Source organism: Syngnathus leptorhynchus, chromosome 5 (genome assembly GCF_054491065.1).
Source record: "Syngnathus leptorhynchus isolate UIUO chromosome 5, UIUO_Slep, whole genome shotgun sequence".
Lineage (NCBI taxonomy): Eukaryota > Metazoa > Chordata > Actinopteri > Syngnathiformes > Syngnathidae > Syngnathus > Syngnathus leptorhynchus.
In genome coordinates this window covers 3189295-3214036 of record NC_141199.1, presented here as the reverse complement: position 1 = coordinate 3214036, position 24742 = coordinate 3189295, and the positions used below count along the sequence as shown (strand labels likewise).

Below are 24742 nucleotides of genomic sequence, written 5' to 3'. Positions count from 1 at the left end.
AGTCCTGCTACAGAAACACGTGTGTGTGTGTGTGTGTGTGTGTGTGTGTGTGTGTGTGTGTGTGTGTGTGTGTGTGTGTGTGTGTGTGCGTGCGTGCGCGTGCTTGCGTGTCTATGTGTGTGCAATCAACTTACCAATATTACAGTGCTCTCCAGTCCAGCCCTGGTCACACTCACACTTCCCCTCCTTACACACACCGTTTTTGCTACACAGTGGGTGACAGGCTTTCTGATCACATACGGTTCCAGTCCATCCCTCCTTGCACCGACACAGACCACCGTAACAAATACCATGACTTCCACAGTCCAATTCACACACCTCTGTTGAGAGAATGCAAATATATTACATGATTAATAAATTAAACTGTACATCAACATCACGAGCAACTGCTGGTTAAGGGTGTTTGGTGGGGTTATGGTGCAGTAAGACCACTATCCTCCTACTTCCAAATAATGCATACATTCAGTATGCACAGTAACAGTATGCACTCTAAATGGTGGCAGGTAATTGTCTCCCACTGAACATGAGTTTGAATGTGTTGATACATTTTAAAGATTGCCACAAACCCAGATATGAGAGTAAACACTTGTTTTTTGACTGTTGTTTATTTTACCTTTCTGTCACTAAGAGTTTAGTTTTTTGTGGTTGTTTTACTTTGAGTAGTATAGGTTAAAGATCACAAATAGTGAAACAAGTTGTGAAATTATTTATCTTGATCTCATTTGGCAAAAATATTAACTTCAAAACAGGGGTGTACATTTTATACCCACTGTACAGTATGTTGTATTTTTAACAGCCATGAGATTTTAGGTTGCGTATTTGCCGTAAGCTTCAGTAGGCTATTTTACAAACTGTACAGGCTGATGTCAGGTGAGATTTTCCTAGTCTAGATGCGTGGGTAGTGATGTCATGGCATAACATATGTACCGGAATATGAAAATACTTGCTAAACTACATTATCACAAGTATCTAAATCGTAGGATATAAATGTTCTCACTTGTGTTCGCCTCACAAATATATTTATCTTTGGGTAAACATCTTCCTAAGAGGAATCTTTTGTGTAACTGCTGGATATTTTATTTCTGATATCACTCCTGATGCGTGCCAATTAATTTTGATTAGCACCTTGTGATTTTTGTACCCACATTAGGCACATACAGTAAACAGACACTTTGACGTAAGGTTAGGTGACATGCTGATGATACACACCCAATGAGCAATCTGGCCCAGTCCAATTGCGGTCACAGGTACAGGTGTTGGTTTCTGTGTTATATGTGCCATGACCTGAACACTGGTCTGGACACATAGCCTTGGCAATTTCACAGCTGGCTCCACCCCAGCCTGGCTGACAGTGACACTCACCATGAATACATACCCCGTGAGCTGAACAACTAGGATCTATGCAATCCACTGGAAGCAAAGAAATAAAGAGATACATTTAAAACTTAGGCATGATGTCAACTGCTCCATAGTTACCAGCACAACAGGAAGGTACATACAGAGGAGGAGCTAAAATCTCAGTTGCATATTCTTACATAATATAAAATAATGTATAAGTAATGCCAAGCAATGTGGTCAGTGAAGGCCTGGGTCCAATGAAGGATATAAATCTATTTCCACAGATGGCGGTAATATGTCTCACATTACTACATAAGTAATGTTCACCACTTTTTTTTAATGTAATTTGTTTGAATTTTCATGGAAATCCAACAGCACATGCCATTTTAAACATCATATGCAGACACAGCAGTAGTAAATAGGATTAAAGCACATGGATAAACGGCCAGATGCACACGCGTGCACACACACGCACACCCACAGAAATTCACAAATTCAGATTCTCCTCAATCACTCACTCCCTCTATTTGGTTGACTCACATCCACAAAAAAATAAGCAAAATAGATGATTAGATTAATCTGAAACAAATCCAGTTTAGGTCTCCGGTGACCGTGTAAAATGATGAGTCCCCAGGCCTTCAGTGACCACTGCACATAAATTCTTTAGATCAAGGTGATTGTTGATAACAAAAAAAAAAATCACACAAAAAAACTAAAATAAATTATAATCAATGAAAAACATTTTGATAAAGAAATGCCCCGTGACAATGAAACCTGGTGCAACTTGATCCACTTGATCTTATCTTCTCCAAATTTTACACATTTGATGATAGTCTTGCCCTGAAGACTTATTTTTCATTGTATTGGAAGCACCAACTTTTTTTATCTTGTGATGGGTTTTCCCTAGCGGGTCAACCAGATCAACTTAATACTTACTCGGAAGATGTTTAGGCTTTCATGATACTACAACACAAATTTGTGAGTTTTCGTGAAACACTGTTGCCATGGCAACGTAGAGTTCTCCAAGAAACCAACGCTAAGATTGAAGGTCTAAACAAACACGGTGAGTCGTCACCTTATCCTGGTGGAGGGGTTTGCGTGCCCCTATGATCCCAGGAGCCATGTTGAATGAGGCTTCATGCCCCTGGTAGGGTCACCCATGGGAAAAGGGTCCTAGGTGAGGGGCCAGACAAAGCACGGCTCAGAAGACCCCTAGTTTTCCCTCGCCCAGACGCGGGTCACCGGGGCCCCCCTCTGGAGCCAGGCCTGGAGGTGGGGGTCGAAAGCGAGCGCCTGGTGGCCGGGCCTTTGCCCATGGGGCCCGGCCGGGCATAGCCCGAATAGAAAACGTGGGTCCCCCTTCCCATGGGCTCACCACCTGTAGGAGGGGCCAAAGGGGTCGGGTGCAAAGTGAGCTGGGCGGCGGCCAAAGGCGGGGAGAACCTTGGCGGTCCGATCCCCGGATGCAGAGGCTGGCTGTAGGGACATGGAATGTCACCTCTCTGGCTGGAAAGGAGCACGGGCTGGTGTGTGAGGTAGAAAAGTTCAGACGAGACATAGTCGGACTTGCCTCCACACATAGTTTGGGCTCTGGCACAAGCCCTCTCCAGAGGGGCTGGACTCTCTTCCACTCTGGAGATGCCCACGGTGAGAGGCGTCGAGCAGGTGTGGGCATAGTTATTGCCCTCCGGCTGGGCGCCTGTACATTGGAGTTCACCCCCGTGAACGAGAGGGTAGCCTCCCTCCGCCTTCGGGTGGGGGGGACGGGTCCTGACTGTTGTTTGTGTCTATACACCAAATGGCAACTCAGAGTACCCACCCTTCTTGGAATCCCTGGAGGAGGTGCTGGAGAGCGCTCCTTCTGGGACTCAATCGTTCTACTGGGTGACAATGCTCACGTGGGCAATGACAGTGAGACCTGGAAAGGCGTGATTGGGAGGACCCCCCCCCCCCCCCCCACCCTGATCTGAATGCAAGCAGTGTTCTATTGTTGGACACAGATTTTCTATCATGAATACCATGTTCAAGTATAAGCGTGTCCATGTGTGCACTTGGCACCAGGACACCCTAGGCCACAGTTCAATGATCGACTTTGTAGTCGTGTCATCGGATTTGCGACCGTATGTTTTGGACACTCGAATGAAGAGAGGGGCGGAGCTGTCAACTGATCACCACCTGGTGGTGGGTTGGCTCCGATGGTGGGGGAAGATGCCGGTCCGACCTGGCAGACAGACCCAAACGCTCTGTGAGGGTCTGCTGGGAATGTCTGGCAGAATCCCCTGTCAGTAAGAGCTTCAACTCCCGAGTGGACCATGTTCCGCGCCTCCATTGTTGAGGCAGCCGACCGGACCTGTGGCCATAAGGTCGTTGGGGCCGGCGGTAAGGGATGCCGTCAAGCTGAAGAAGGAGTCCTATCGGGCTGTTTTGGCCTGCGGGACTCCGGAGGCAGCTGACAGGTACCGGATGGCCAAGCGGAACGCGGCTTCGGCGGTTGCTAAGGCAAAAACCCGGGCGTGGGAGGAGAATGACTTCCGGATGGCTTCGAGGAAATTCTGGTCCACCATCCGGCGTCTCAGTAGGGGGAAGCAGTGCACGGTCAACACTGTTCATAGTGGAGATGGTGTGCTGCTGACCTCGACTCGGGATGTTGTGAGTCGGTGGGGGGAATACTTCGAAGACCTCCTCAATTCCACCGACACGCCTTCCATTGTGGAAGCAGGGAGGACTGAGGACTCTGAGGCGGACTCTCCAATCTCTGAGATCAAAGTCATTGAGGTAGTTAAAAAACTCCTTGGTGGCAAGGCCCCGGGGGTGGATGAGATCCGCCCGGAGTTCTCAAAGGCTCTGGATGTTGTGGGGCTGTCATGGCTGACACGCCTCTACAGCATTGCATGGCCATCGGGGACGGTGCCTCTGGATTGGCAGACTGGGGTGGTCGTTCCCCTCTTTAAGAAGGGGGACCGGAGGGTGTGTTCCAATTACAGGGGAATCACACTCCTCAGCCTCCCTGGTAAGGTCTATTCAGGGGTGCTGGAGAGGAGGGTCTGTCAGGAGGTCAAACCTTGGATTCAGAAGGAGCAGTGTGGCTTTCGGCCTGGCCGTGGAACAGTGGACCAACTCTACACCCTCGGCAGGATCCTCGAGGGTGCATGGGAGTTTGCCCAACCAATCCACGTGTTTTGTGGACTTTGAGAAGGCGTTCGACCGTGTCCCTCGGGAAATTCTGTGGCAGGCGCTTCGGGAGTATGGGGTGCCGAACCAACTGATGAGGGCGGTTTGGTCCCTGTATCACCGATACCAGAGTTTGGTCTGCATTTCCGGCAGTAAGTCGGATTCGTTCCCAGTGAGGGTTGGACTCCGCCAAGGCTGCCCTTTGTCACCGATTCTGTTCATAATTTCTATGGACAGAATTTCTAGGCGCAGCCGAGGCGTTGAGGGGTTCCGGTTTGGGAACCTCAGCATCGCGTCTCTGCTTTTTGCAGATGATGTGGTGCTGTTGGCTTCTTCAGGCCGTCATCTCCAGCTCTCCAGCAGACTCTGTACCGGTCAAGTCGTGGTGAAGAGAGAGCTGAGCCAAAAGGCAAAGCTCTCGATTTGCCGGTCGATCTGTGCTCCTACCCTCACCTATGGTCACGAGCTATGGGTCGTGACCGAAAGAACGAGAGCCAGGATACAAGCGGCTCGAAATTAGTTTCCTCCGCAGGGTGTCTGGGCTCTCCCTTAGAGATAAGGTGAGGAGCTCGGTCATCCAGGAGAGACTTGGAGTAGAGCCGCTGCTCCTCCACATTGAGAGGAGCAGACAAGGTGACTCGGGCATCTCATCAGGATGCCTCCTCGACGCCCCCCTGGGGAGGTGTTCCGGGCATGTCTCACTGGCAGGAGACCCTGGGGACGACCCAGGATGCCCTGGAGAGACTATGTCTGTCGGCTGGCCTGGGAACGCCTTGGCATCCCCCGGGATGAGCTAGATGAAGTGACTGGAGAGAGGGAAGTCTGGGAGTCTCTCCTAAAGCTGCTGCCCTCGCGACCCGACCCCAGATAAGCAGAAGAAGATGGATGGATGGACAACAGCAAACTGAATATGTGCCGATGCAGCACAATCAGACTGACACAACATGAAATCTCAAGATTCTCCGTTTAGCCACGCATGTGCGATTAGAAAGTGGCTGACCAGGCCTTGCGCTAACTGACCAGTGGTTTGGCGATTTTATTTACAAGATCAATATTTAATATTGGACAATTTTCCACAGCACAGCTGAATTAGGTGGGTACGTTACTGTAGATTTTAATGTAAAACCTATGCCGAATTTTAAAGTATACTCAAAATGGCCAACTTCCTGTTAGGTTTAGCATATGGCTCCAAGAGACATTTTTACTGCCGCTGCTGCACCAATCCGCCTGTCGATCTCGCGCTCCATCCTGCCCTCACTTGTCAACAAGACCCCAAGATACTTGAACTCGTCCACTTGGGGCAGGATCTCATCCCCGATCCGGAGAGGGCATTCCACCCTTTTCCGACCGAGGACCAGTTTGCTGTTGTGTGCTTTTGATAACACTGACGCACTGACGACCGTGGTGTGGTTGCAGACAGATGGAAATTCCATCGTGTTGTTCAACCGGAGAACCTGGATTGTTCATTTTCACTAACATAAAATACAGTCAAGTCATGACACCTTTATGACTTGATCACCACTACGCTGCTGCCAGAACAGCAGAGTATCTTTAAACATGACTTTGTCCTTATTGTCACCATATTTATTGTTGATGGTCCTCGGGCCTCGTTTACGGATCTCAATGGCCTCCCTGATCCAACGCTGATGTTTATTTTCTTCGGTGCGGATGAGTCATCGAGTCCCGAGGCCCATCAACAGAGACGAGGGAGCCTACATGCTATGTACCACCTGGAGCAGCATTTTGGAGAGGTGAAGGGACAGCAGAGGGCGTGACTCATCTGTCAAATCTGACAGGTGAGTCACGCCTTCATTCATCGATCAGCTGATAAAGACGCGTCACAACTACAGCAGTGACACTCTGATGAAGGCGGAAGTTCATGCCGAAACATGTCAGGTAATGCAACCTAAAATACCTTGTTTGTTATAAAAGAACCAAAAAGTGATTGAGTAAAATTCTGTTATACACATACATGTAATTACTTCTAATCAAAATTAAAACAGTTAACATCTATTGAATGGAAATGGTTACCTTATTTGTACACTAGTTGACAACAGTGGATAAATGGAGGGAATATTCATAACAGTGAAGAGTTGCTTTTTGATGACAGTAGTAATATTGGTTAACCTATTTTCCCGATTTGCATGACTAACTAATAATTTTGAAATGTTACTTAAAACATTGCCTGTACAATTACTACAGGTTATATGACATGGACTCATTGACCCTGGTACGGATATTTTTTATTTGCATTATTCCTTAGAAAATTGATGAAGAGTTAGTCTTTGAAATGCCAATTTACCTTCTTCACAATTGTCTCCTTGATAACCAGTATTGCAGATGCAGGCGCCCATAATGCAAATGCCATGTCCTCCACAATGGATGTCAATACATTGGTTGTAGGGCACATCACACTCCGTGCCTTTCCACCCGCTATAGCACTGGCAGCGTCCACGGGAATACTGGCCATTCCCACTGCACAGCACAGGACAGGATGCTGGACAGGACACAAATACAAATTACAGTAATCGCGGTTCATTTATCGCGGCTTCAGTACATCGAGGATTTTTTTTTTTTTCAAAATTAAAAGAACAAAAATTCAAAATAAAATTTATGGCATGAAAGTTGCCCACGGGCCAGCAGAAGGCAACGGGTGCCCACACAATTGCAGTACCTTTTTATAAAAAAAGTTGTTATAATATTTAATATACGTATTTACAGTGTTGTACCTTGTTGTACAATTGCTTGTACCTTTTTATAAAAAAAAGTTGTTATAATAATAAGAGTTCTAAAACCAAATTTACAGTGTTGTACCTTGTTATAAAAAAATGTTATAGTAATTAGAGTTCTAAAACCATATTTACAGTATGTACACTTGTACCTTGTTATAAAAAAGCTGTTTTAATAATAAAGTTCTAAAAGATATTGACAGTATGTATACTTTAGCTACATCGACATATGTTACGCACAAACACACCCACACACACACAATTATCCGCGATAAACAAGGGATTACTGTACTTTGATTATTTAATAGTCTAACTCCTCTCAGTACTGCAACAAACCAATAAAGTTATTCAATTGCTGGTCATATTCCTACTTCAGCAATGGGTGACACAACAAGGTGTCCCTACACCTGCTTACGTTTCTGTTTTTAAACTAAGAAAGATACTGAGGCAATAACACACAGGAGGAAACATAACATTATCTCCATCTGATTTGTATGCGCACCAACCCAGTGTTTTTATACATCCCCACACTGGCCAAAAAAGATATGGGCCACCTACCAAGAGCAAAATACAAATGAAAATGATGCAGCAGCTGTTTAAAATTTCCATTACAATAATAATTCTCATTTTTTTTTAATACTCTTGATGAGGTATAATTTAAACATAAGTCTATTAATGTACTGTTGTATTGTTTTTAGTACAGCTGAAGTCCGATTTTACGCGTTTTTTCGGGACCAGAATTTGGGAAACGCGTTAACCCTGAAAGCGCGTTTTATAGAAAGTCTTGTTGTTAGGCAGCCAAAGGGGTCTTTTTGTCACCTTAATTTACTTCAACCATGATGTTAGGCAGCCGAAAGTCTGTTTGACATTCATAACCTACATCTCAGTCTGTTGACATTTATGTTAAAAGAGAAGCAACACGCAGATGACAATATCAGGTGGACTGAGTAAGCCATTTCAGTGCTATGTGAATTGGATTAAAGAGAGATTAAAGCAGCCACTTTTTCTTCTACTGTGTCTGGCCACGCTCTTTGACTTGAGTTCCTTTGTGAATGAGGTGCTCCAGCGACATTCCCCCTTTCGGAATCATATACACCTGAACCTCGACTTTACACGCTTAGATTCTACACGACTTTTTGTCTAATGCGGTTTGGTCATGAACCCAGATTTTTTTTTTTTGTCGTAAATACATTTTTAAGTAGTATTTTAAATGAATGATCTAAGGACCATACAAAGTTGAATGACTAGCAAGTAAAACTTGGGGGGAGGGTGGGAAGGGGTTCAGAGCGGTGGAGAAAACCCTTGCACGGGGAGAACATACAAACCACACAAGAAGGCCGTAGCCGGAATCAAACTGTGAAGCAGACTTGCTCACCAGTTCCTCACCATACCGCCCTAATAGTAATGATCACATTTTTATTTTCATTTACCGTAATTTTCGGACTAAAGTCGCTCCGGAGTATAAGTCGCACCACCCATAAAATGCACAATAAAGTGAAAAAAAAAACATATATATAAGTCGCGTCGGAGTATAAGTCGTACTTTTGGGGCAAATTTATTTGTCAAAATCCAACACCAACAGACATGAACCAGCATCAACAAGCTAAACGATACAGTATGCTAACGTGACATATACACAAACGAGGAGCTGAGAACGGCCCTGACGTAACATTGAGTTATTCAAATAAGTATTACATAAATAACACGTTTATCAAACCATCTGTGTCATTCCAATTAATTAAAACCATCAATCGTCCTTTATGTAAACAGTGCCGCGTATGCGCCGCATATGCGCCGCTGACATCGGACTCGTTGTAAGTTGCATTTCTAATTATTCCACAGACCCATATAATGATATTTAAAGTATATTTCAAATAACTATCATATAACAATATTATCAAACCATCTGTGTCACTCCTAATCATTACATCCATTGATCAAATTCCTCGTCATTTATGTCAACAACGCCGCAACGTACCAGGAAAGATGTGGATTTGGTAAACTGCACTTTATTTAACAAAAGAGTTCAACGAGCCAACAACTACTGAACTGTAACGAAAAAACATATACAAGTTGCTACATGAAATAAAATCTATCAAATAACTAACAAATAAGTTTTTCAAACCTTGTGTCACTCCAAATCATTAAATCCTTCAAACGTGGTGCCCTTCGACATCTTCGTCATCCCGTGATCGAATCCTTTGTCCTTTATGTAAACAACCGCCGCGCGGCACCGGTGACATCACTTGCAGTTCAAATGACAGTAATCCCTTGCTACATAGCGGTTCGTTTATCGCTGTTTTACTACATCGCGGATTATTTAATTTTGAAAATCTGTGATAAAAAATCACATATAAGTCGCTCTGAGTATAAGTCGCCCCCCCACCCAAACTATGAAAAAAACAAAACGCGATTCATAGTCCAAGAATTATGGTACCTACTAAATTGTATCTCGGAAGTGTGCATATGGGCTGGAGTAAATTAAAAAAGCATTTCATCAGCAGAAATTGTGAGAAGGGTTTTCAAGAATTCACACATTGATTGATTATATAGAAACTATACAGTGCTGTATAGTAATGAACTGGAGGTGTACTCGTGGATGTTTGGGAGGTGTTGGGTGGAGGCACTCAAGAGTTGAGGGCGGTTTGTGGCAGTGGCCCAGCAGATATCAAAACTGATAAGAAAAATTTATTCAAATACTTCATCCAACGGAATCGAATTTAACAGTATTCAACAGCATTCATGTGCAAGTTAAACTCACTACTCATATAACACAATCATAGCAATTATCTTCCATATGGAAGGCAGACTGTGTGCGTGTACCTCGAGAGCAGTCAGGCCCCAGAAATCCTGGAAAACAATGGCATATTCCTGAGAGACAATCTCCGTTTCCATGACAATTCTGGGGACACTCTATAATCGACTCTGATGTAGACAGAAGCAAAGAGGTGGTACAAGGGTGCAAGTTAATTGGGTAGGCAGTATATGGACCTACAGTATATATTGTGTGAACTAAAACACACATTGGAAGAGCTGTTTGCTACGGTTGCTATAGTTACAGCTAGTCAGTCCAATCAACAGTTTCTAACATTCAATTATCCTTCCTCGTTCTCTGCATCACACACACCATTTCACAACCCTCATGTTTTATCAAATATATTGCTATATGAATTTTTGTCTTTAAATTATGAGATGCAAACTATTTTTTTGCGCCACTGATGGTTTAAGTACATTTTTCTTTTTAAGTACCTTTTTTCATACCTAACTATTTTTTATGGAGCAATGAGAGTACCTCCAACAAAGACTTACCGATGAAGATAGTATTGTAAGACACTTGTTCTGTATTGCGCCCATCATTGTAAAATGCCAGATGCCAAATCCCTGTGTCCAGGTACTGGATGAAGCCAGCCTCATGTGTATTAACCGATCGTCTGTGACGGATCTCTCCTCCAGGGTCCTTTTCAAAACTTCCAAGTGAGTGTATGAGTGTCGTTTCTGTGTCACTCAAGGATTGCTTGTCTTTGGAAATTAGTCGACTTCCATCAAGCAGCTCCACAAAGTCATACTGGAAAATAAGCATGCATTTCATTTCACTTCATTTTTCATTTCCAGAGGTTTATAAGCAGTTTAGTCCACAAAAAAAAACATCAATGTATGAAAACAACAGTTTTGGGGGGGCTCAAAGGAGTAGGTAGACATTGATAGAACTTATAGAGACGTACCCCTAATTGCACAGTGAACATTTTTCATGGGTAACACTTTTTTACAGAGAAACAACAGATTGACCGATACACCAAAACAAAAGGAAGATAAAATATTTCTTGTTCATACAAAAATCTAATTTACCATTGATAAATAACCACTTACTCCTTTTGTTTAAAGTCGTCCAAAATTAAAGTGAATATTGATGTTAGGGTTTATAACCTGTCTTGATCGTATGATTATGTTGGGATGTAGACTAGAATGATTAACTTTGTTTAAAACTTTTACCATTCCTTGACTCGGAAAAGTTTAACCATTCAGTTGTTGAAACTTTCCAAATGGTGTGGAAACATCCTTGCTTAGTTAGTCATCTAAAATGCTCCACTAGGTTTTATTTCCACAACCTCGTAAACAATGAACTGGGACCCTCTGCACTGATTAACCAGTTGCTGTGGTGACCACCAAACATGTCTAATGTCACCCCCACCCTACTTGTTCTCAATAAATATGCTCTTGTAAGAGACTAACGGCAGAGTTTGTTCGAACATTGCTGTACCTACAGTAACGGACAGGCTCTCCACTTGCAAGTGCTTAAAGGGCATACTGTCTCCCGTGTGGTTCAGAACATCTCTAACAATTGATACCGTAATTTTCTGACGATAAATCACGTTTTTTTTTTCATAGTTTGGGTGGGGGAGGGGCAATTTATATTAAGGAGCAACTTAAATGTGATCTTTTTTCAAAAATTTTCAAAATTCAAAAATCCGCGATGTAGTGAAACCGCGATAAACGAACCGCGATGTAGCAAGAGATTACTGTCATTTGAACTGCAAGTGACGTCACCGGCGCAGCGCGGCGGTTGTTTACATAAAGGACAGAGGATTCAATCACGGGATGATGAAGATGACGAAGGGCCCCACATTTGAAGGATTTAGAGTGACACAAGGTTTGAAAAATGTATTTATGTTATATATATGTAGAAACTTGTATATGTTTTTATCGTTACAGTTCAGTAGTTGTTGGCTCGTTTCAACTCTTGTTAAATAAAGAGCCGTTTACCAAACCCACGTCTTTCCTGGTAGTTTTTTAACGCTACAATATAGTTATATACTAGATCTGTGCGGCGCGTGCGGCATTGTTGAGATAAAGGACGAGAAATTTGATTGATGGATTTAATGATTAGGACTGACACAGAGGGTTTGATAATATTGTTGTATGATAGTTATTTGAAATATACTTTATATATTGTTATATGGCTCTGTGGAATAATTAGAAATGCAACTTACAACGAGTCCGATGTCAGCGGCGCAGCGCATATGCGGCATTGTTTACATAAAGGACGATCGATGGATTTAATGAATTGGAGTGACACAGATGGTTTGATAAACGTGTTATTTATGTAATACTTATTTGAATAACTCTGAATGTAACATCAGGCCCATTCTCAGCTCCTCGTTTGTGTATATGTCACGTTCGCACACCGTATTGTTAAGCCTGTTGTTGCTGGTTCATGTCTGTTCTTGGTGTTGGATTTTGACCAATAAATTTGCCCCAAAAGTGTGACTTAAACTCCGATGGTACTTATATGTTTTTTTTTCACTTTATTGTGCATTTTATGGCTGGTGCGACTTATACTCCGGAGTAACGGTAGACCATTAGACACGGTAGTAACCATTAGACACATAGTTTTACGTTTATAGTCGTACAAAAATAAATACCTTTGAATCTACACGCACCAAACGTTTTGTTTGTAGTCATACAAAAATAAATGTATTTGAATCTATGGGCTCCTAGCCATTCATTTATAGTTGTGTAAGTACATTTGAATCTAAAGGCTCCTAGCCTTTCGTTTATAGTCGTACCAAAAGACAAATACATTTGAATTTATAGGCTCCCAGACTTTCGTTTATAGTCATACAGACATAAAATAAATTTGTATCTATAAGCGCTCAGCCTTTTGTTTGTAGTCGTACAAAAGGAAAAATACACTTGAATCTATAGGCTCTTGGAGTTTATCGTCATGCAAAAAAAGAAAATGAATCTATAGGCTCCTAGCCTTTTGTTTATAGTCGTGCAAAAATAAAGTCAATTTGGATCAATACAATAGACTCCTCGCCTTTTGTTTGTAGTCGTAGAAAACTAAAGTTAGTAATTCAAATACTTACATGAGGCTCTTTGCATTTTCAATTATAGTCGTACAAAAATAACATGCGCTTAACATATTTACATTCAACTCCTGGCCGTTTGTAGTAGGGTTAAATTAATTTTAAGTGATGAAATTGGACTCAAACACTTTAGTATTTATTCGGAGAATGGACTAACGCTGTTTTTTGTGAGACCCCAATTATGTAATAGTGATGCAGTGACGTCTGCTTATAACTGTATTCAAAACATTGGAGGGAAGAAGTGTCTTTAATTTCCTCATCAAGATTGTTCCGTAAGTCGACTCCGCCCCTAGTGATGAAAAAATTCTCTGTGGTTGTCCAAAAACTATGGTGTTGAAAATCATTATTACCGCAAAGATTAAATTTGACTTCGTTACTAGAAGATAAAGCCTGTATGTTTCTGGGTAGCAAATTCTGTTATGCCTTATACGTGATTTGTAACGTTTTAGATTTGATCAAATCTTCAAATTAATTAACAAATTAAGTTTGTAAGTTAGGTACCACTGTATGCATGTTATTTTTGCTAATAGTAGATACAAATTCATATTAAATGATATATTAGATTGATTAGGGTTATGACAAGGACAGGCATGCATGTCAATTATCTTAAGAGCGACCATTGAGCTGTGATAGTTATATCATTGCAAGAATGTGTCCTTTACAGATAAGTGGATTAGTCTCTTTACAGAAGATGTGAGAGATGTAACTGTGGTTTTTAATGAAATGTCTTGGGTTTGTGAGAGGCTTATCTCCTCATTATGAACAAAGAATCCAAAAAGCACTTGACCAAGATCAACTCCCAAAGGTACTAAAAGGCATCTGGGTCTGGTAAATGCGAAGCAAAATTACCGTAATTTTCGGACTATAAGTCGCGGTTTTTGTCATAGTTTGGGTGGGGGGGCGACTTATACTCACCCTTCTCACAATTTCTGCTGATGAAATGCTTTTTTAATTTACTCCAGCCCATATGCACACTTCCGAGATACAATTTAGTAGGTACCATAATTTTTGGACTATAAGTCGTGTTTTTTGTCATAGTTTGGGTGGGGGGGCGACTTATACTCAGCAACGACTTATATGTGATTTTTTTTCACAAATTTTCAAAATTCAAAAATCCGCGATGTAGTGAAACCGCAAAATACGAACCGCGATGTAGCAAGGGATTACTGTCATTTGAACTGCAGGTGACGTGCCGCGCAGCGGTTGTTTACATAAAGGCCAAAGGATTCGATCACGGGATGAAGAAGAAAATCTTGAACTGGTCGTACCTGTGTGTGTGAAGGTGGTAATCCTTTCCGTCCATACACTCCAACAAGAGCATCTTTCTGCACTGAGATGTTAAATTTCAGGAACTGTGGTTGGTCAATGTAAAGCTGTGACCGCCAAAACACACCTTCAAATAGGTCAGAATAATAAAGCATGGACGTCAGTATCAGCTCAGTGATGTGGCGACATGACATTGACATAGGCTGTTTGAGTGCATGTGAGTAATTAACCTGGAGGGACATCTTGAATTACTCTTCTGCCCACATCCACTTCTCCCGTGTCTATAGTATTATTTTCTAGGAGGATTTTACCTGCAGACAAGCAAATAATCACTATTATACCTGCAAAAAGTACATTCAGTTGGGACTGACATTATCCACAATGTAAGATTCATACTGAGCAATCTCGATTCAACATCTTGATATCACATTTCTCAGTGACAAATCTTGAGAAGTTAAGACTCAACCAAACAAATGAGACAATGTGAATACAGCTGAACCTCAATTTTACATGCTTTGATTCTATGCAACTTTCTGTCTAACGTGGCTTGGTCATGGAGTCCAATTTATAAAGATATAAAGACATACGAAGCTAAATGACTACCGCTTAAACCTTATCTCCAGTGATTTAATTTCCATGACTTCAGGCGTTTGATAAGAAGTCGGAACAGCACTCCATTGTGCAACCACAGAGACGGCAATTGGTAATGGCTGTTTGATCTTGATCTAACTGCCTATGCTAATCAGATAGGACATCCCTACATGATCGCTACCTCGATTGGTAATATAATATTTTTTTGTAATTTGGAATAATTATATAACATGAATTTTCACATTTATCAATTTTCCTACATTCCCTACTGCAATTTTCCCGATACACTCGTATGCATAGATCAGATTATTTTTCGACTCCCAAGACTTTCTAAACAATACGCTTTTAGGGTTAATGCGATTCCCAAATTCTGGTCTCCAAAGTCCGCATGAACTCGCGAGTTCAGGTGTAACTTGGTAAAGAAAATCCATTTGTTACAAATTGTGGAAACAAACAGGTATAGAATGAATATTTTGGGCTTATCCCGACCCCGGATAAGCGGAAGATGAAGGTGAAGGTGTTCAGTTTCACATGGATGGAGTTTAAGAAACAGGAGGCACTCATGTCACTTTTCAAGGTCTCATATAGAAATTAACATTTACAACATCTGGGTGGTAAACCAGCATTAAGTGAAATATTTGCAGACTTTATCCCAGTGTACACAGAGCACATGGCTGTTACATTGATTTAACCTGTAATATACAACAAATTTTACTACCGTGTTTGAATATTTAGTTTGAGTATGGTAATTAATCGGCTTCTCATAAAAATCCTGATGTATCAAACCAACAGTCTCGGTTACTTTTACAACATCCAATAAATGTCTTGTTTCTTTGACTTTTATGGTATCAGCAGTGTTGCTCTTCTTCCCTTGACACGAACAGAAAAGCTAAGACTTTCTTTAAACCAGCTGAATGCATATAGCGGAAAGGAGTCATTGCTGTTACAAGTTCAAACAAATATGCTTAGCCATTTGTTCAGATTCATCTTTGAATTTATAAAAGTTAATAAACCAATCAGATTGTTTTTAAGAAAAGACTCACCATTGTCTGTGGATATCATGAAGGTGTTGGGAGTTGTATCTCTTCTCACTCCTTCATTTTCAAACGCTCCATATCCCTCACTCTCCTGTAGCTGCCAATTCAGACCAAACAGGTGCATTGCTGCAGCGAGAAGAGGAAAGTGAGAAACTCGAGTCCAAAAAGCAGGAGCAGGTGCACCACAAAATGAATAGCAAGCAATTATGGAAATATCAAAACTATAGAAGGGGTAAGGCAAAGGAAATCAACAAATAAGGAAATTTAGTCAGATTACCTTTTTCATTTTGGTCCCTGTTAGGGTTTATAAACTATCTTGATCGTATGATTATGTTGGAATGTAGACTAGAATTATTAACTTTGTTTAAACCTTTTACCTTTCCTTGACTCTGAAAAGTTTAAACATTCAGTTGTTGAAACTTTCCAAATGGTGTGGAAACACTTCCTTGCTTAGTTAGTCATCTAAAATGCTCCACTAGGTTTTATTTCCACGACCTCGTAAAACAATGAGCTGGGACCCTCTGCACTGATTAACCAGTTGCTGAGGTGACCACCAAACATGTCCAATGTCACCCCCACCCTACTTGTTCTCAATAAATATGCTCTTGTAAGAGACTAACGGCAAAGTTTGTTCGAACATTGCTGTACATACAGTAACAGACAGGCTCTCCACTTGCAAGTGCTTAAAGGGCATACTGTGTCCCGTGTGGTTCTTGCAAAATAAGTTAGAGTCAGAACATCTCTAACAGTCCCTAGATTTTTTTTTTTAAAAGGTTACATTTTATATGTATGTACCAAATTTTCCGAACTATAGGTCGCTCCGGGGTAGCACCAGCCATAAAATGCATACCGTAATTTTCGGACTATAAGTCGCTCCGGAGTATAAGTCGCACCAGCCATAAAATGCACAATAAAGTGAAAAAAAAACATATATAAGTCACACCGGAGTATAAGTCGCGCTTTGGGGGCAAATTTATTCGTCAAAATCCAACACCAAAAAAAAGACACGAACCAGCAACAACAGGCTAAACGATACAGTATGCTAACGTGACATATACACAAACGAGGAGCTGAGAACAGGCCTAACGTAACATTCAGACTTATTCAAGTAAGTATCACATAAATAACACGTTTATCAAACCATCTGTGTCACTCCAATTCATTAAATCTATCGATCATGCTTTATGTAAACAATGCTGCGTATGCGCCGCATATGCTGACGTCGGACCCGTTGTAAGTTGCATTTCTAATTATTCTACAGACCCATATAACAATAAAGTATATTTCAAATAACTATCATATTAAAACAATATTATCAAACCATCTGTGACTCCAAATCATTAAATCCATCGATCCAATTCTCGTTCTTTATGTCAACAACGTTGCAGAGATCTAGTATATAACTATATTGTAGCGTTAACAAAATACCAGGAAAGACATGGGTTTGGTAAACGGCTCTTTATTTAACAAAACAAGAGTTCAACGAGCCAACAACTACTGAACTTCCAGCCACAGAGGTGGAAGAGAGCTCCATAATTAGGACCGGGCATGCATAAAAGCCATGTCCGAGCCCCATCTACCGTCCCCGGACAGCCACCCGGCCGAGCGCCGGCTCCTGACTTTCATCGACGGAGGTCAAAGAGAACTTCCGTCGAGAAGGACCGGGCGTGCGAAAAGCCATAATAGTTTTTCAAAGCTTCTGTGTCACTCCAAATCATTGAATCCTTCAAACTCTTCGTCCTCCGTGTCACTTACAAACAAAGCCGCTAATGATGCCGGTAGTACGTGGGGCCCTTCGTCATCTTTGTCATCCTGTGATCGAACCCTTTGCCCTTTATGTAAACAACCGCCGCGCGGCACGGCACAGGTTTTGAAATTTTGTGAAAAAAATCACATATAAGTTGCTCCTGAGTATTAGTTGCCCCCCTCCCCCCCCACCCAAACTATGACAAAAACCGCGACTTATAGTCAGAAAATTACGGTAATAAAAAAGGAAAAGACATATATATATGTCGCAAAAAGTCAAATTTTTTTGAGAAAATCTATTTGATAAAATCCAACACCAAGAACAGACATGTCATCTTGAAAGGCAATTTAAAAAGAAAATAGGCAACAACAGGCTGAACGCTAACGTATGCTAACGTTACATAAACACATAAACAAGGGACTAACAATGTGACTGATGTAAAATATTAAGAGTTATTCAATTAACTAGAGCATAAATAACATGATAACAAGTTCATCAAATTATCCGTGTCACTCCAAATAATTAAATCCAACGAAATCTTCATCCTTGGTGTTACTTATAAACAACTCCGCTAACCCGGAAGTAGAAGATGCGGAGCTTCCTCTTCTACGTCGCTTACAACAGACTCACCGTCAGTTACAGTTCCAACTATTCCACAGGACTAGACCACCCTCTTGTGATTTTGTGTGAAAATTACATGTGAAACGTTATATTGTGTTAACAATTTCACACATAAATTGAACCAGAAACATTATTATAGTCCAGAAAATACGGTAAAGCTTTCTATCGTCTTAATCTTACTCTTCTGCTGTGTCATTCACACGGTGATTCCATGGATGAAAGATAAGATCTTGACATTGATAAAACATCATTAGGGGTAACTATTGATTCAGTTTTAGGATATCTAAACAAGAGTGAGTGGCAAATTCTTGTAGATGTCAAACCTGAAAACCTCTATTTGTAAGAAAATAACTTAATCTGCTTCACTACATACAGCATATCTAGAAAATGTGTGTTTCGGTTATGCTTTAAGCCAACTGAGCACAACAGTGTGTGTTTGCAAACATGAGTTACATTAATGCTCCAGGGACAGGTGTCAGCACATATGCGTGCATACAATAACAAATGCTCACACAAGAGACACCAGATCATCAAAAAGTATGCGACAGTTAATCTATAACCTGCTTCTTTTCATTTTTAATTAATCAGGGGGTCCCTCGTGTTTTTGTAGAAACACTTAAATATTCTTAGTACACTTATTATGCCTCTTATTATTCTACTTACATGAAAAAAAGAGAGAGAGAAAAAAGGCTTTGTATCGCCCTCTATAATTATTAAACACAGTCCAATTCAGGTATGTTTGATCTAGGCCTATGAAAATTGTGAGGCACCCTGTCATATAAAAAAAAAATACAAAAATGCACCCATCCCCTAAAAAGTACAGAAAGTGATATATGATTTTTTTTGCTGTACAACTGACTCATTTGTGCACATTTACAAGTGTTACAGTAGTAAGAAACTAATTGTCTGGTGAAGTCTTGGGATTATGTAGAGACACTAAGATAAAGTCTTTGATTGAATTGATTCACAAGATGGCAGCGCGTGCACATGCAGCGACCTCTCTCTGTCCCAACTGAACGGTGTTTTGTTCTTTTAAGAAGTGTTTGTCCGACAGTTTTACGTGTTCGTCTCGTCTTAGTACGTCGTGCTACAAGTACAGCAGGCAGGTTCTACTCGATATCGGCAAAAGCGAGTTTGGCAGCATTCTGAACTTTGAAACAGAGACATTAAAGGAACTCGGACTACTCCGGCCTGAAACAACGCCGGACTCGCCTGCTACTCCTTCCCCGGATAGAAAGCATCGGAAGCGGTGTGTGAGGAGGCATAAGAGGGGCAAGCGCGGAGGCGTCCTGGCCAGGCTAGCGGCCAACCCAACAAAATGGATTACATTCGGCTCCTGAGATCTACGAACCGGACAGTAAGTAACTGCTGTGTGCTTGTGTTTACTGAGACTTCGTTAAATGTCAACATTCCGGACTCTGCTGTACAACTGGAGCAGCTAGCATGCTATCGAGCGGACTGGGACATTGTAAAGGGTGGAAAATCACGAGGAGGAGGAATCTGTGTCTACATCCGTGACGAGTGGTGCCGGGACACTGTAGTTGTATGCAAACACTGCTCGCCTCTGGCGGAGTTTGTGATCATTAAGTGCCGTTCTTTTTACCTGCCAAAGGAAATTACTGCGATTCTTGCAGTATACATCCCGTCCAACATTGAAAGCGATGGGATCATGGCTCTTAGTGAACTGTACCAGGCTGTCAGTGAACAACAGACGCCGCACCCTGACAGTTTCACCATCTTCACTGGGGATTTTAATCATGCTGACCTGAAGTCTGTCTTTCCAAAGCTTCACCAGCATGTTAATTTTCCGACACATGGTGACAGCTTCCTGGACCTGGTCTACACTGCACATAAAGGAGCTTTCAAGGCCACCCCCCTCCGCCACATTGGACTTTCTCACCATATCACTGTTATGCTTGTGCCCGCGTACAGACAAAGAGTGAGAGCTTCCAGGCCAGTTCGCAAGCGGGTAAGAGTGTGGCCTGAGGGGGCCTCTGATGCTCTTTGAGACTGCTTTGACACAACAGACTGGGAAATGTTTAAGCAGGCAGCCACTTGCAACAATTTTCCTCCCTTCTCAAGGTTTCTCATTTTTCCCCTGGTAGGGGTTTTTGAGTTTTTCCTTGCCCTTTTGGGAGCCCAAGATCAGGGGATGCTTTGAGAATAATTGTCAATTGATTGTCTATGTGAAGCCCTTTGAGACTGCTTGTGATTTAGGGCTATACAAATAAACTTGACTTGACTTGACTTGACTTAACAATCAGACGGACATAGAGGAGTATACTGGGAAATGTTTAAGCAGGCAGCCACTTGCAACAATCAGACGGTCTGACTCTGTAACCTCTTACATCAGGAAGTGCATTGATGATGTGAACCACAAAAAATACATCATCACTCGGGCTAACTGGAAGCCATGACTGACAGGGGCTGTCCTCAGGCTGCTGAGGGCCAGAGACAAAGCCGACAGAGCTGGGGATGAAGCTGGCATGAGAACAGCGAGGGCCAACCTGTCCCGGAACATTAAGGAAGCAAAATTACTGCCCACTTCAAAGACAGCAGGAATACACGGAGCCTGTGGCAAGGCATTAAGACCATCACAGACTACAAGCCCGCGCTGCAGAGCTGTGAGTGCAACATCCCTCTGCTCAACGATTTGAACCGCTTCTTTGCTCGCTTCGACGCTCAGAACAGCACTTGCCCGCTGAAGACCCCTCCCTCTCTACACGAGCAGCCCCTGTGCCTCTATGCCGATAGCATGAGGAGGACGCTTGCGGCTATCGACACCCGTAAGGCGGCGGGCCCGGACAACATCCCAGGTCGAGCGCTGAAGGACTGCGCTGAGGAGCTTATGGGTGTCTTCATGGACATTTTTAACATTTTCCTGCAGCAAGCCATCGTCCCATCATGTTTCAAGGCTGCAACCATCATTCCTGTGCCGAAAAGAACCTGCTCCATCCTGCTTCAATGACTACCGCCCCGTGGCGCTGACTCATCATCATGAAGTGCTTTGAGCAGCTTGTCATGACATACATCAGATCCGTTTTCCCCACCACCCTTGAACCCTTCCAGTTTGCGTACCGAGCCAAAGGGTCCTCTGAGGATGCAATCTGCTCTGCCCTCCACTCAACCCTCACCCACCTGGAAAAAAGACTCGTATGTGAGATTGCTGTTTGTGGACTTCAGTTCTGCATTCTACACCACTGTACCACAGTGACTCATCTGCAAATTCGACAAACTGAGTCTCAGTACCTACCTCTGCAACTGGCTACTGGACTTCCTCTGTCAGAGGCCTCAGGTGGTATGTGTTGGCAACAATATCTCAAGCAGAATCATGCTGAGCACGGGGGCCCCCCAAGGCTGCGTGCTCAGTCCGCTGCTCTTCACCCTGCTGACGCATGACTGCACTTCAACCTACAGCAACAACCACATGCTGAAATTTGCTGACAACACGACTCTGGTGGGTCTCATCACCAAGGGCAACGAGACTCGATACAGATCGGAGGTCAACCTTCTGGCCACGTGGTGCAGGGACAACAACCTTCTGCTGAACGTCAACAAGACCAAGGAGATTATCATTGACTTCCGGAAGGGTCATACCCAACACCTGCCACTGACCATCGACGGAGCTGTGGTGGAGAGAGTGAGCAGCACCAGATTCCTGGGGGTGCACATCAGTGAAGAGCTCTCCTGGACCACCAACACTGCATCGCTGGCGAAGAAAGCTCAGCGCCGCCTGTACTTTCTGCGGAAACTCAGGAGCAACTGCTCCTCCCGCCGTCATGACCACATTCTGCCGTGGCACCATTGAGAGCGTCCTCTCCAGTTGTATCGCTGTGTGGGGTGGTGGCTGCTCTGAGTACAACATGAAGGCCCTGCAGCGCATAGTGACCACTGCGAGTAAAATCATCTGGGCTCCAGTCCCCTCCCTGAAGGAAGTTTACGCCTCCCGTCTCACCCGCAAAGTGGTCGCGATTGTGTGTGATGTGAGACACCCCGCTCACTCTTTGTTTGTACTTCTGCCCTCTAGGAAGAGGTACAGATGCCTGCGCTCCCGCACCACCAGACTCAGAGACAGCTTCGTGCTCCAAGTTGTCCGGATCCTGAATTCCCTCCCCCCTCCACCGTCTGCTACATGACGTCCTGTTCTTTTGCACTATGATCTGGCTGTCTTCTATTTGCGCACTTGCTCCATTTTGCTGCTCTTATTTGTCTATTTATTTATTTATTGTTTATATATTTGGGTTATTTGCTTATTACTTATTTGTTGCTCTTGTCTGTTCGTTTTTACTCTTTGTGCTTTTGATGTGAGTGTTGTGTACTGTATCTAGTCACCGTGGGACGGTGGGAAACGTAATTTTGATCTCTTTGTGTGCCTTGACATGTGAAGAAATTGACAATAAAGCGGACTTTGACTTTGATACACTACTGTTTTGTCTGATCATTACTTCATAAAATTTGAAATTTCAGTTCTTAGTAAAAGACAAGAGCGCAATCAGAATTATAGCAGTCGTAATATTAACTCCATGACTGCAACTGCGGTATTTGAGCAACTGCTACCAGCAACTGCCGTATTCCCCACATATACCGGCTCTATTGATAATCTTACAAATGAATTCAATGCTACATTGTTAAATGCCATCGACTCTGTGGCGCCGCTACGTCTGAAAACTCGCCGTAGATTGCCTACTCCATGGTTCACGGATGAAACACGTACGCTTAAGCAATTATGTAGAAAGCATGAACGCAAATGGCGTTTAAGGAAACTTGAGGTTTTCCATCAGGCATGGCGCGACAGCCTCCTGAAATATAAAGATGCATTATAACTCGTTATTTTTCACAAGTCATTCATCTCTATCAAAACAATCCTAAATACCTATTTGATGCATTGGCAAAACTAACACTACGCCAGCCGACCCCCGATAGCTCCTTTCACTCAGCTGACGAGTTCATGAAATTCTTCACTCAAAAGATTGAATCCATTAGGGATGAGATCAAGACGACCATTCCGATCGCTCAGTCGGGACCGCCGATTACCGGCGCTGACGATCATGCAATAACCCTCTCAAATTTTAAAAGCTTTAAAGGCTTCCACAATTAGTTAGTGCGGCTAAACAAACAACGTTTACTCGACCCGCTTCCAGCCAAACTATTTAAAGAATTATTTCAAATCTTAGGACCGTCCGTTTTAAATATAATGAATCTGTCCGTCTCCTCTGGGATAGTGCCAACAGCCTTTAAAACCACTATCATCTCAGTAATTATAGGCCAGTTTCAAATCTTCCATTCATAGCAAAACTTCTTGAAAAAGTAGTAGCGCAGCAGCTTATTGATTACATGGTTGCTAATAATCGATTTGAATCTCTTCAGTCTGGTTTTAGAGCTAATCATTCCACTGAGACAGCACTTGCTAAAGTGACTAATGATCTCCTCATAGCTATGATTCAAACACTTCATCGGTATTGTTACTACTCGATCTTAGTGCTGCCTTCGACACTGTAGACTTTGATATTTTATTAGAGCGTCTTAAAGGTTGTGTTGGTATTTCAGGGTCAGCACTATGCTGGTTTCACTCATATCTATCAGACAGGACACACCGAGTGGTCCATGGCAATACGTCCTCTGAGCTCTATAAAGTTACGTGTGGTGTCCCACAGGGATTGGTACTAGGACCAATTCTATTTAATATTTATATGATTCCGCTTGGGGACATAATACGTAAATATAATATTAGTTTTCAATGTTACGCGGATGACACCCAATTATATATGCCGTTATCAATGACAGATCCGCGGGACTGTAATCTTGAGGCGTGCCTCGCGGAGATCAAGCAATGGATGTCTCTCAACTTCCTTCGTCTTAAGATAAAACTGAGATGTTGATAATTGGTCCAGCTCGTTATCCACATTTATTTAAGGAAACCACTACGTATAACTATAGATAACTGTACTATCACTTAGAGTGGTACTGTAACTAATCTCGGGGTAATATTTGACCAAACGCTCTCCTTTCAAAAGCACATTAAGAATATTGCCCTTTTGGGAGCTCAAGATCAGGGGATGCTTTGACAATAATTTTCAATTGTTTGTCTATGTGAAGCCCTTTGAGACTGCTTGTGATTTAGGGCTATACAAATAAACTTGACTTGACTCGTGTGTGTGATGTGAGTCACCCCGCTCACACTTTGTTTGATCTGCTGCCGTTTGGGAAGAGGTACAGAAGCCTGCGCTCCCGCACTACCAGACTCACAAACAGCTTCATTCTCCAGGCTGTTAGGATCCTGAACTCTCTCCCCCCGCCTCCTCCCTTTGCTGCATAACGTCCTGACTTTTTGGGCCACGTTGGTTGCCTTCCACTACTCTCGCACTACATTCTGAC

The 24742-nt window shown here is 42.7% G+C and overlaps 1 protein-coding gene across 5 annotated transcripts in view; it reads right to left on the bottom strand.

Moving 5' to 3' along the window:
* The window catches only part of tenm3 (teneurin transmembrane protein 3), a 329857-nt gene that overhangs the window by 134487 nt on the left and 170628 nt on the right, over nucleotides 1-24742 (bottom strand). For all 5 annotated transcript variants that reach the window (XM_085911853.1, XM_085911849.1, XM_085911850.1 and 2 more), the window contains 8 exons: nucleotides 16006-16125; nucleotides 14602-14682; nucleotides 14374-14498; nucleotides 10548-10803; nucleotides 10062-10163; nucleotides 6812-7006; nucleotides 1210-1410; nucleotides 135-320 (listed from right to left, as the gene is read on the bottom strand). In XM_085911853.1, coding sequence (XP_085767979.1) covers nucleotides 135-320; nucleotides 1210-1410; nucleotides 6812-7006; nucleotides 10062-10163; nucleotides 10548-10803; nucleotides 14374-14498; nucleotides 14602-14682; nucleotides 16006-16125 — 1266 coding nt within the window. The remainder of the gene's footprint in view (nucleotides 1-134; nucleotides 321-1209; nucleotides 1411-6811; nucleotides 7007-10061; nucleotides 10164-10547; nucleotides 10804-14373; nucleotides 14499-14601; nucleotides 14683-16005; nucleotides 16126-24742) is intronic.